Source organism: Zonotrichia leucophrys, chromosome 2, assembly GCF_028769735.1.
Source record: "Zonotrichia leucophrys gambelii isolate GWCS_2022_RI chromosome 2, RI_Zleu_2.0, whole genome shotgun sequence".
NCBI lineage: Eukaryota > Metazoa > Chordata > Aves > Passeriformes > Passerellidae > Zonotrichia > Zonotrichia leucophrys.
Genome location: NC_088171.1, coordinates 91,716,568 through 91,729,778, shown reverse-complemented (window position 1 = coordinate 91,729,778; position 13,211 = coordinate 91,716,568). Strand labels below are relative to the sequence as shown.

General features: G+C 44.0%; 1 protein-coding gene across 1 annotated transcript in view; it reads right to left on the bottom strand.

Annotated features, from left to right (window-relative positions):
- Positions 1-11,882, bottom strand: part of CTNNAL1 (catenin alpha like 1) — a 57,659-nt gene extending 45,777 nt beyond the window's left edge. The window contains exon 1 of the mRNA XM_064705664.1: positions 11,677-11,882. Coding sequence (XP_064561734.1) covers positions 11,677-11,802 — 126 coding nt within the window. The 5' untranslated portion in view covers positions 11,803-11,882. The remainder of the gene's footprint in view (positions 1-11,676) is intronic.
- Positions 11,883-13,211: the final 1,329 nt, after the last annotated feature.

Sequence of the window (13,211 nt, the reverse complement as noted above, 5' to 3'; positions counted from 1 at the left end):
CTGAAAATTTCAGGACTTTTTTCCCCCCCACGGGATTAAATTATTTCCAATTTTTATTTTGTAATTGTGAAAAGCAGGATCAGAGGGAAGAAAAAGGAATGAACACAGCTCACTATTTTCGTAGCCTGTGGATTCTTGATATAGAGGATTAAATTAATGATGTTATTAAAGTATCCTACTTTTAGAGGAGAAATATGCTTTCTTTTTAATGTTCTCTTTTCACAGACTTCTTAAAACCAGGGATCCCCACTGATCTGCAGAGGTGAAGCAGAAAAGTACAAAACAACCAACCTGCATTGCTGCTACCCTCTTTTTTCCACACTTGGAAGAGGAGACCAATCACTGGAAAATCCTTAGTGAGGCTTAACCAATGATCAAAGGTACCTTGTTTACTGTTATTCCCACATGGTGCACAAGTCAGAGGACTGCCCCACCATTCACCTAAAAAAGGAGTCTTCAAAATTTCTGTAGCAATGAGTGACCATGAAAAATATCATAATTTTCAGACAATTCAAATTCAACATTTCTTCCCTTTTTTAAGAGATGCATGCATGTTCACAGACTGAGCTGGCACCAAAATTTGTACCTTTGAGCAACCTGACATGAGTTGGCAAAGACAGTTTTTCAAACAAGGTCCAACTTAACTTCTTCTGATAACTGAATATGTGCATCAAAAAGCACACTGGACATTATGAAATATGCATTCACCATTACAAAATCTGTTCAGAAGTAAAACTGGCTTTCTAACTCAACTGCTGTCTTGAAGTTTGAAATGCACAGCTACCTCACTAGAAAAGGTGAGTACTATCTAGGAGACCAAATAATTGGGTTTCAGGGCATACCAGGCAGTACATTTTCCTCCCCTCCTGTTGCCCTTCAGTATCTTCTTACCCAAACAGCTAGATTCTATAAACAAAGCAATTCCTGCTCTTCATTCCACACCTAGAAAGCCTGGGCAAGATTAAGCCTAAGAAAATCCAACTCAGAGGGAAGTTCATTGTTTAAAGTGTACTTTCAGATGTGGTCAAAACAGATGCAGACATGTTTTCAGCACCAGAGAGATGCAAACCTCAGAAATAACTCTATTTACTAACATAATCAGATAACCTCAAAACCAGAGACTGGCAAACAGTAATTCTGGCTTTTCCCCCTGACCTGTTATTGTTAATGTACCTAACCTTGTACTGCTTGTGCAAACAATGCCTGAGCCAGCTCTGAGCTGCTTATTCAAAAAAATCACCACTGTTGTGGAACTAAAAACTCGGACATTTTAATAAAGGATGTAGCAGGGACAACACATTTATTTCACCTGCAACTGAGAATTCTTTCTATTCAAACCAGATTGGCTACTGAAGATGTAGAAAATGTTCCTGGTTAGTTCATAAGCAGGTGGCTTCCCTGCCAGGAATACCAGCTATTCAATCCTCCTCACACTGCATCTTCCCAGCAGAAGAGTTCCTGCAGCCTCTTTCAGAGAAGGCTTCCTGAGCAGCACTTTGACATCCCACTTCAGAGCAACACCTGGTATTCCATTTTGAAAAGCACAGACTTGCTCTAGGGATTAAATGAGAAGTAATGCTGTGGAAAAGGCTATGCAAATCCAACTACTATCCACCTACAGGAGTGCAAAACAAAAACTTAATATAATCCAGGAACTATTATTTATGCTAAAGTGCCTGTATGTTGTTGTTCTTTTAACTGCTTCATTGAAGAGCTCCAGGGCAATAAAAACTCATTCACTTGGAAAATTTAAGGATATTTAAATGAAACAGAGATACAATACAGAATCTTTGGTAATTAAAAGGGAATGCTCCACGCACTGGTCTAACTCCTACATGTTAAGTGCTTGCAACATTGTATTACCCTTCTGCTTGCAAACATTCTTCATGCCCATGAATAAACAAACTAACAAAAATACTATCATAACCCCCATGCTGAAAAGATTATGCTACTACAGAACAACTTCGCTTTTTTATTTGGATAATAGGGTTTGTGTGGTTCTAAATGGTTATATTCATTCTGTTTAATAAAAACATATTTCTGTAAGACAAAAGAAACATTTTTAAAGTTTTCTATGCACATCAGAAAGGACTTTGGGATTTGCTCATAAAATACTTTTCTGATTTATGCTTAGGAGTTATCTTACCATTTCAGGCATATAACTAAGAAATAATCCAATTTAATATCTACTAACAGTTTTAAGTTGGCTTTTGAGTCTCACTTCTCACTTACCCCATTAGCTTTAAACAAGGCTGTTAATGAAATGCAGTATAGCTCAATAAGTGAAAAATAGACTTTAAGGTTCTATCTAGCAAGGGTTATACTCTTCTAATGAATAAAGAAACATAAAATAAATCCATGCAGAAAGCCACAGCTCATAGTACCACACAACAGTTTTACTAAACTATAATCAGAGTTGTTTGCAATCATTAATTCATAAATCATCCTTTGGGGATTTCCCCACCTAATCTGTCTAAAACCATCTGGTAATAATGCTGAATAGCAAGAAAGCTGCTCTAATTCTTCTTGTGCAGGATCATAGAGAGGCAGTTTTGATTTAATGCTCATTCTACTGGAGAACTACAAAAATTTGTTTAATCTGCAGAAAAGTCATTAATCAGATCACAAAAATATGAAGGATACGATACCATTGAAAAAGAGCAATTGATTTTCAGCTATGGCAGTAAAAAGCATCTTCCTTCAGCCACTTGAAATGTTAGTCTGACTCATTTATCACATCAAGGACTAAGGTATTGAACATTACAAAGCAGTAGCCAAGCTTAACTCAAAGCCAGTTTTACTATCCACGGGTTCACAGAAAAAAAAGGCTGAAACCACAGCTGTTTCATCATAGTGCTGTTGCTCATGTGATAAAATGTTCCCATGTAATTTTCCTTGTAAAGCAGAATATAATTAGTGATAGTAACATCATTATTTATTAATGCAACAAAATAATTTAATTTACCTCTAAGTTATTCTGAGGTATTCCTGGGCTCCCCAGCATACCTTATAAACCACAACTGTAAATGATTATCTATTTCTCTTTCAATGTTTCACAATGACCTAGCTTCATTGACTAAAAGATGTCAATCAAAAACTAGTCTCATTAAAAGGAAACCTGCAACCACATCAGCCAAGAAATACAAGTAGTAATCACCTTTCCTACATCCAGATGACAATCTCCTAAGATTAACTCTTCTGCATAAATCAAAGTGAAACAATCAGGCTCCTTTAGGGGCACGGGGCACCAAGTGTAGGCTGAGTAACAGCTGAGCTTGCGCCAGAAAAAGAATTTGCATGGAGCACAAGATGCTTAACAGAAAGCAGAAGCTCACAACTTAACCCGCAGCACCTGTGGAAGCGCAGGGAGAGGAGTCTCGGAGTTGGTGACCGACTGGAACCAGGGAGGTGCAGCTCTGCACCCAGGCAGCACCGCGTGCTTCGGGGCCCACAGCAGTCACAGCGTGAGATCCATGGCAGAGTTTCTCTGCTGTACAGGGGGGAAACTCTTCTGACTTCAGCAGGAGGTTTGCCTCCCTCCACACAAGATACAGCTCAAGCTTTTACACCACAATTTGTAGTTTTATTACTCAACACTAGTGCCAAGTTTCAAGCCTAAAGTAAGTACCAAATTAATTCATAAGACAGAAGATTCTGGAAAAGAGGCAAAACAGCTTCTTAAAGCTTTCAAGTTACCAAGATTTTTAATGTATGGAAAAACAAAGACATGGTCCCAAGAAGCAGTTTAAAAGGAGAGTATGCAGATCTTTTTTATCCCTCAAAAGCAATGAGCTAAAGACAAATATGGATCATCCTACTTTTTCCAAAAAAGAATTTTCTCATCCTCCAGAAAGAGCCATAAGGGGCAATGCAAAAGCTCTGGCACCAGCCAACAATGGAAGAACCCTTCAGCACCTTAGACATACGAAAGAGAAAGACCTAGAGGTACCAAAAAAATGCCCAGTGAAACAAGGCAGCCAAGGGATTCACTGGAACAAATCTGTCAGTGCATCTGCTGCATGGGAAATGCAAATGAGTCGAAGTGAATCTGAGTTTCGACTGAAGGCTGAAGTTCAGGAAGCAAATAAGACTGCACATATTCCTTAAGATTACAAATATTGCCCAGAGAGTGTATGAGACACTTCTACCTAGACTCTAATTGAGAAAGAGAATGCATTTGATTAACAAGTTCAAAAGCAGATATGTAATGAGTCTGTACTGCAATACAATACTATGGCTACAGACATTCAAACATTACCTTATATACAAGACTGATGCATGATGCAGAGGAAAAAAAGACAGGGACAATATTGTGGGGTTCCCCCCCCCATTTTTGTAGAATTCCAAGAATAAAGAACTAGGGATAAATAAATTAGAAGCCTAACAGTGCTTTTAATATAGGACTGTCTGCTTTAAAGCTGTTAGAAAAAAAATCTGAATTTCAAAAGATTCCTCTCTTCCAATCTCTCCAACCTGTCAAGGTCCCTGTGAAGGGCTGCTGAGCCCTCTGGTGCATCAGCCACTCCTCCCAGCTTTGTCTCATCAGTGAACTTGTTGAGGAGGCACCTGCCCCTTCAGCCAAGTCACTGATGAACTATTTAAACAATACTGGGCTCAGTATTGAGCTTGAGGGACACCACTTGTGACAGGCCTCCCACTAGACCCTGTGCCACTGATTACAAACCCAGTGGGATCTGCCATTCTGTCAGTTCTCAGACCACCTCACTGTCCACAATTCTTGAGTTGGCCTATGAGTATGTTGCAAGAAACAGTGTTCCAAGTCTTGCTGAAGCAGAGATAGAAAAGACCTGCTGCTCTCCCCTCATCCATTCAGGAAGTTGTTCCATCATAGAAGTCAATAAGGTTGGTCAAGCATGATTTACTTTTAGTGAATCCATGCTGACTACCCTTGAATCCCTTTTTGTCATCCATGTGGATGGAGACTGCTTCCAGAATGAGGTGCTCCATCACCTTTCCAAGGATTAAGGGGAGGATGACTGGCCAGCTGTCCCCTGGCTCCCCTTTCTTACCCTGTTTGCAGGCCAGGGTGACACTTGATTTTTTCAGTCCTCAGGCACCTCTCCCAATCACCCAGAGCTTTCAAAGACACCATGAGCACCCTCGCTGTGGTGTCTGCCAGCTCCCTCAGCACTCATGGATACATCCCCTCACAGCCCATTGACTTGTGAATGTCAAGCTTGCCTGTATGTTCTCTAACCCATCTTCCTTGATGAGGCACAAGTCTTAGATTCCTTTACTCTGGTCTCCTGAGTCAGAGATTCCTGAGGGCTGGTGTTGCCAGTGAAGACTGATGCAAAGAAGGTATTCAGTAATTCCACCTTCTCTGCATCCTCCCTTACCAGGGTCCTGCCTCCATTTAACAATGGGTTCACATCCCCCTTAGTTTTTCTTTGGTTATTGATGTATTTGAAGAAGCCATCTGAGGACTTCCAAGCCAGCAAATCCACAAACAGCTTCCCCAAAACCGCTGCTAGCCTACAGACAAATTCCAAAGGCCAGTGTCAGTAGCACTGACAGTAGCACACTGAACTCCATGTCTGCAGTTTTACACTTCTCTTAAATCTCCCTCTTGGACAGTGGATGCTTTTTCAGTTCCATGGAGAATAATATCAGTTCCACTAAAGATACAGCAATGTACCTGCTATTTTAGTCCATTCCTTCAGGAGTTATAACCTCTGTAACTTCCTTACCACAGTTTGCTATATTCTTTTGACAGAAAATAAGAAGAGAGCAGCACAGCTACTCATAGTTGTGCTCAACTGCAAAAGAAAGTGAAGCAATCCCTACTCCAGAATGTACCTCTGTGAGGCACCCAAAGAATCTGTGTGGAATAAAAGTGATATGCAGAATATGATATGAAAATGTTAGATAAAATGAACTGGAACAACTTGCCAACATTAGATGTAATTCACTAAGATTTCAAGGGGCTCAAAGATACAATTGATTGCATCAACTTACTCATGCAATCTCCTGCTTAAATCCAGGTCAACAGTTGAGGTACGAATGTTGCCCTGACACTTGTACATGTCAAATCAATACAAAAAGTTAAAAAGAAGTAGTGGACACCTAAATAAATATGACATACTGGCAAAGATTTAACAAAGCTGTTTTTAAAGAAATTATTGCCTCACAAAACAACTAGATTTCTCTGTAGACATCACCAATTACATGGGTAAGAAGGCACTCCACTGAAAAAAAACCAGGAAACAAAATTGACACCACAGTTTTCAAAAGACATCAGACAAGTCTCTGAGAGAAACAGAAGCAGATCTTTTCTATGAATTTTGAACTCATCAAGAGAGAACGATGAGAAGGAAGATGAAGGATATCAGAAAGTGAATGATTACTTACTTTAATAGAGTTACTCAGAAACCTTTACTGCAACATGGATTATTATATATAATCGTAAAGAGAGAGGTGAGATAAGCAAGTAACAAAATGATGAAGATTTGTTGGTGATCCCAATTTATTTGGGACAGTAAAGATAAGATCTCACTACAGAATTGCAGTAACATCTGGCAACACTGACCAGGGAACAAAATGTCAGAACAAAAAAAACACTGCAGATCAAAATGATACAGGAAAGTACATTCCTAGCTTTCCTTATGAAAGCTAGGTCTGAGCTGACCATTACTCCTCAGAAGCATGATCTTTTGATTATGAAACAGACATCCATGAAGAATATCTGACTTGCTTATGATGAAAGCAGTTTCCAGTATCATCTACTCTAGTTCCTTGCTCAAACCATGTCCAGTTGGAGTGTGCTGTTTATAGCATTATAAACAGCACACTCCATTCTGAACATCTCCAAAATTGCAGACTCTGTAGGAGCTCTGCACACCCCATCCAGTGTTTGGCCTCCCTTACACTGATAAAAGCCTTCTCTTATATCTCATTAGTTTCCAATGTTCCAATTTCTGTCACCACACGTCTGGGATCTGTCCGTCTGTCTTCTCCATACCTGCCATTAGGTGGATAGCTGTAGACTGCAGTAAACTCTGCCCTTGTCAAGACACAAAAAAATCCAAAAAAACCCACCGTAGATTCAAGTGATACAGAGAGGAAAGTACCATCTTAGCTTTCTATAAGAAATCTAACAGATCACTACACCTCTCTTCTTGAGGTGGAATAAGCCCACTTCCTTCAAGCACCCTGCCTATGTCACATACTTCACTATGTCAGTGTTTTCCCTGGAGCACAGAACTCAGCATGGCACTGTACCCCATGCTGCCTCACAAGTGCCAAACAAAAAAAGAATCACTTCTGCAGTCTGTTTGCCATGTTCATGCCATCAAACCCAGGTGCAGCTGGCCATCACTGCTGACCCCCATTCAACTTGTCCTCCAGGATTCCCATGCAGTTTTCCTGAGGACAGTTGATCCCAGCCTGTACTGCTGCATGGTGTTACCCTGACTCAGCTGTATGACTTGGACTTCACAAACTTCCTGTCATATAAATTTTCCAGCCCATGCCTCTGTCAAGCTGCCCTGCCATCCACAGTGTCAGACACTCCCTAACTTGCTGTAGGGAAGGTGACATGCCTGTTGAACATGCCGGTCTATGCTCACCCCAACATTCAGCATTCAGATCATAATTAACCAAAAAAAAACAAGCCAGAGAGAAGTTTACAGATTATATACAGACCTCTAGCTTGATGCACAATGACTATTCTAAAGTCATACCTTCAGTCTGAAAACTGCATCAGTGAGCTTCTCAGATTATTGGGAAAACTTCAGCTGTGTGTTCTTTGGGGTTTAATATACAACTCCAGAAACTTCTGGAAAAACAGAACACTGGCAGAAAATTACATAACGTTATATAACATTTACTGAAATGCGAATTATTTTAGCTAGCTTCAGAGAAAGCAAGGAAACAACAGGACAGTAAAGAACAGGTTTGTTTCATTCACTGTTAACTCACGTAGAATCTAAGACTGACAACAACAGCATTCAGAAGCATTGGTATCATGGGCTTTTTGTAGCTAAAATAAAGAAAAACTTAGAAGCTTATGTTTTTTACTATATAGGTCAAGTCAATTCCAAAACCTCTGGCAGGATCTCCTATACCAAGAAAATTAGAAAAACATGCTCAGTAACATATGTGCACACAGTCATTCTCCAAAGTGCCTATGACAAAATGGGCTTTCTGGAAGTTGAGCAGCTGTAGTCACATTGGTCTGCGCTCCAGATGCTGGAGGATAGGTCACCTTCCACTGTGAAAAGTGACTTTGTTCTTTTGGAAATATAGAAGTACAGGATGAGTTGGGATGCAGGGGAAAGGTCATCTAGTCCCACTCCTGCTCTGTCAAGGGCTGGGATACCTTCCACTAGATCAGGTTGCCCAGAGACCCATCCAATCTGGTCTTGAATATTTCTAGGGATGAGGCACCCACAGCATCTCTGGGCAACCAACCCACTGCAGTGTCTCACCCACCCTCAGACATAAGAATTTCTTCTTAACATCCAATCCAAACATATTTATTTTCAGCTTAAAGCCATTTGCCCTTGCTCTATCACCACACACCTTGATAAGAAACTCCCTCTCCAGCTTTCTTGCAGAGGTCCTCCTTAGGTATTAAAAGGCTGCAATAAGTCTCTCCTTCAGGCAGACAGAGTCTGCCTGAGTCTTCTCTCCTCCAGGCAGACAGACCTCAAATTTTCCATCTCTTTCCCAAGTACCTGACTGTGAAGTTTGACAAATACTCATTCTGCTGTTTCTCAGTGTTTCCCTAGAACAGATCTAGACAGACAAACTCCTACAGCTGTGAAGGTACCTGACTGCTCCTACACCAGCAAACAGGTACAGAATGGCAGCTGAGGAAGCCACTGGTGGAGCCACATCCTGAAAAGTGCTTTTTCCCTGTCTTTGCTTTTCCTCAACTGCTTAAACGACTTCTTATTAAATGAGTCAGCACTGACCACTTCAAACACCCTTCCTGACGTGTGTTGCCAAAAACTTCCCATTAAAAGAATGAACCCCAAAATAATTAGACTGGAAATGGGTAGCAGCAGTGAAGGAGGATGTCTAGACTTTTAAAGGATGCCATAGTATTTATGCATGGAAAACTGAACTAAAGACACCTATCCCAGTGAAGAAAATATTGCTTATTTTAAAGAAAATCGTGGCGCTTCACCCCAGAAGCCATGTGCTCTGAACTGCATGCCACATGCTTTGCAAAATACTGCACAATGATTCTTTTCACCGTTCAGCTATGTAGACAGTGAAAAAGAAGTGTTAGCAAAAATGCTTAATACTGTGGCTTAAATTTGTCATCTTTGTCATCTGTGGCACTCTTAAAAATGGGCCACATCAAGGTCTGAACAGATCTCATTTAACTCTGTAAATACTCTAAGTTTTAAAAGCATTTTTAATTGGTTTCATAAGTACATGCAGTAATAACTCTAAGGGTAATTTATAGGAATTTTGTACCACTGCAGATAGCAAATGTACTCTGTTATAACATAGTCTATAAGGAAAAAAACCCAAGCTGCAAAATGCAATTAAAAAAAAAATCAAACAAACCCAACACTCACAACTGCTGAGGAAAAACAAGCAGGCAAACACATGTTTACAATATTACAACTATGTACAATACAGTACATGAATTTAAATAAGAATCAATGCAGTTTTTTTTGTTTTTTTTTTTGCTTAAAGAAAAGATTTAGCCCTACATGAGAGATTGAAAGTGAGTTTGGCAGACAAGGCACCTTTTGTTTCCTCTTTGCTTAAAATAAGTAGTGAAAAGCAGCAGGAACATTCTGACTATTTTTTCAGTAGTATACAAGTATCACATAGCGCTTCTCAGATTTTCACAAAAGGGTAAACTGTGAAGTTAACTTCACAGTAGGAACAAAGCCCTTTGCAAGTGCATTCTGTACAAGCAGAAAAACAAAGTCCTGGGGGTTACTGCATGCACAGCTTATGCAGAAACTACAAGCAAATTCTGAGACTAAGAAGTACTCTATAAACACCATTTGCATAAATTTCCGAACAAAGCCAACCAAGTGAGATCGCAACTGAGCAATCCAGATGGAAAGGCACAGGCAGAACTGATAAGCCACTACAGTAAGTGGGGCATTTTACCAGGCAGGTGTAGGGAGCTACTGCTGACACCATCAGCAACTTCAGCCTGAATCTGAGCAGAGCTCCGCGCCCGTGCTGCAAGGAACATACTTGTCTCGAGTCCGGAGCGCCTCGGCAGGAAAACAGCGAGCTCTGAGCGTTCCCAAACGCTCACACACCCGGCATACAGGGAAGTGAAAGCCGCTTAGCCCTTCTGCAAGATGTTGTCACAGGTTTTGGGGACAATGAAAAATCATACATGACACACTTCTCTTTCGTTGCAAAGGCAATAAGATCACTGTTGTTAAACAGTACTCTGGAGAAATAAGAACATCTTCGCATAAGTCTGTTAAAAGTACAAATTTAACATATGCAACTAAATTCAGCTTTTGCAACTGGATGTGTTTCTGACTGTTCTTAAGCTTCCTAAAAGAGGTCTCCCTATTTTATCTCGGTTCTTTCAGGACTAGAAAATTCATTTAACTTTACTTTGCCTAGGAAAAAGTGGTTCAATCCCTTTGAAAGGCTTTGCTGTACTGACTGTGACGTCTCCAAACAGAAAAAAACCCACACATTACCATGATGGGCACAGAAACACAATCACCCATCAGAAAAACTCCTCTTAGCCCAGACACAGAAATGCAAAACCAGGCTTACCACAGCTTGTTTCCAGGTAGATTATGAGGATATAAACACAATTTGACCTCACCAGGACTAGTTATTTTTGTATAGCTGTTACATCTTGTTTAAGGATTTTGTACAGATAGGTTTTGACTTGCTAACTTTATCGATCAGTGCTCAAAGCACGAAAATCCTACACAGCAAACACTGTGATGTTTTCAGACATTATTTTTCAAGAAACAAAATTCTAATGAGTCTGTCAAGTGCCAATTTTGTAACTAGATGTCTGAAAAAAAACCCCAACAGCAACAATAACAAAAAACACCAACGCCAAAGTGACTGGCATGTAACTACTTGGCAGAGCAATGAAAAGTCCGATTTGGGTGGGTTTTAAAGTTATTTAGCACAGTGCGGGACGCGCTAAAAGGTCACCAAGACAGTTTGCCTATTATTGAGCCTCTTAAAAACCGGGCAATACCCTGGGGTGCAGCAAGAGCTCCAATCAATGCACCGCTCAGGCCAGACCGCGAAAACACAAAGCTCCGCCAAAGCCCCTGGAAGAGGAGCGCTCTCCGGCGCCGAGCCGGGAGGGAAGGAGCGCGCTCCCACGCGGGCGGCCGGGAGCGCTGGGGCGGCGGGGCAGTGCCTCCGTCCGGGGCTCGGAGCGCCGGCGGCACCGCAGCGCCCGGCGTTACGCAACGCTCCCCCGCGACCTTGCGGGGAACTTCGGAGTCTTCCTCGGGGACGGACGCGCGAGCAGCATCAACCACACGGCTCCGGCTTCGGCAGCCGCCGGCGGGACCGCGGCACGGGCGGGAGGGGGCGCGGCTCAGAGCACCGGCGCGGCCGGACAGAGGGGCTACGGAGCGCCGCGACCCGGGCGCGCAAACTTCGGCGGCGGCCGAGCAGAGCCTCCCAAAGGCTGCGGGGGGAAAGGGGTGGGAAATCGTTCTCCCGCGGCGGTTTTCCTACCTGCGACACCAGCGGCACCAGCGTCTGCTCCACGGAGCGCGTGCGGATCTCCAGCCCCGCGTCCGCGCCCAGCCCGGACGAGGACGACGAGGAGACGCCGCTGCTGCTGCACGGGGACGTGGCCATAGCGGGGGAGCCGGGCCGGGCCGGGACCCCCTCCAGCCGCGCCGCCGCCGCCGCGCTCCCGCACGGGCAGCCCGTGCCCGCCGCTCCCCTCACGCCGCTCCGCCCCCGGGCCGCCGCCCCCGCCCCGCGCCCGCCGGGGCTCCGCTGCCGCGCCGGGCGATGCCGCGCGCGCGCGCCGAGTTCCCCCCCCTCCTTCTCCCTCAGCGGCCCCTTCCCCGCCCCTCGGGATGGGACGGATTTAAAGCGGCAGCTCCCGCCCGATCGCCTCCCACCCCGCCGCGCTGCCAGCGCTGGGGGTTGCCGCCTACCCTTCCCCGCCGCTCCTTTCCCGCCGCCCCCCGCCCCACTTCGCAGCCGGCGGGGGAAGGGAACTGGGAATGGTCCCGCCACTACCGCTCCCACCCGGAGTTTCCCCTCCGGTCTCGGTTGGGGCGGGGGAAGGCAGAGGGTCCCTGCCCGAAGGGAGGAAGCTGGAGCGGGCGGTGGCTGAGGGGCTCGGGTGGCCCCAGGGAGCGGCAGTCCGGGCCGTGGCCGGCGTTGGGCTGCAGCGGCACCGGCCGGCCCGGGGAGGCTGAGGGGCTCGGTAGGGAGGTGTGAGGCGCCGGTGTGGGGGCCAGGGAGCCGCTCTCTTCTGGGGAAGGGCTGCAGTCACGATTCGCCTACTTTTAGCATCCAGGGGGCTGATGAGGTGTCTCAAACTAAACGCCATCAGCTTCTCTCTTAGAAACCTCTCTGCGAAGGGGAAAAAAGGCTTTTTTTCTGTCTTTGGGTGATTTGTATTCCATACCTGGCCGCTCTTAGAGTACAGCTATCGTGCTTATCCGGGTTTGCCCAGCCCTGGTGCTAAAGCAAGAACATCTGTGATTGATCTAGCAAAAAGAAGGCAAATGTAATTCAAAGAAATAAAAGTGGTTTGATTTGTGTTGTGGGGTTTGTTATGGGCTAAATTCACTTCTCTACTTTATTTAGTAACCTGTACTTGAAAGTATCCGTGCCTGGATGCTTACAGGTCCCTTTTGACTTGTGTTTGGTACGGCTGACTCTTCTACAGGTTTGTCTGGCCAAGACTGTGGGCAGGGAGCAGAGCTCTTCTGGCTGCGATCCAAACCACCGAGGTGCGAAGCAGCTCCAGCCGCGGCTCAGCGCGGTGCTGTGCGGGAGCCAGCGAGCCCTGCGGAGGGTCCGACAGTAAATCACTTCCACGCAACTACTTCGTTTCCTAGTCAGAGCTGGTGATTTGTGTGTGTTTGACTGCTCAGCTCTCGCACAACGCAACTCTGTGATCGTGTCTTTGGCTCTTTTTATGTTTTAAATCAGGGACTTGGTATCATTTTATGTCTTCGAAAAGATTTCTGACCCTTTTTGTATATAGCATCTTTTCCACAATTTTGAAATACAGACACAAGATA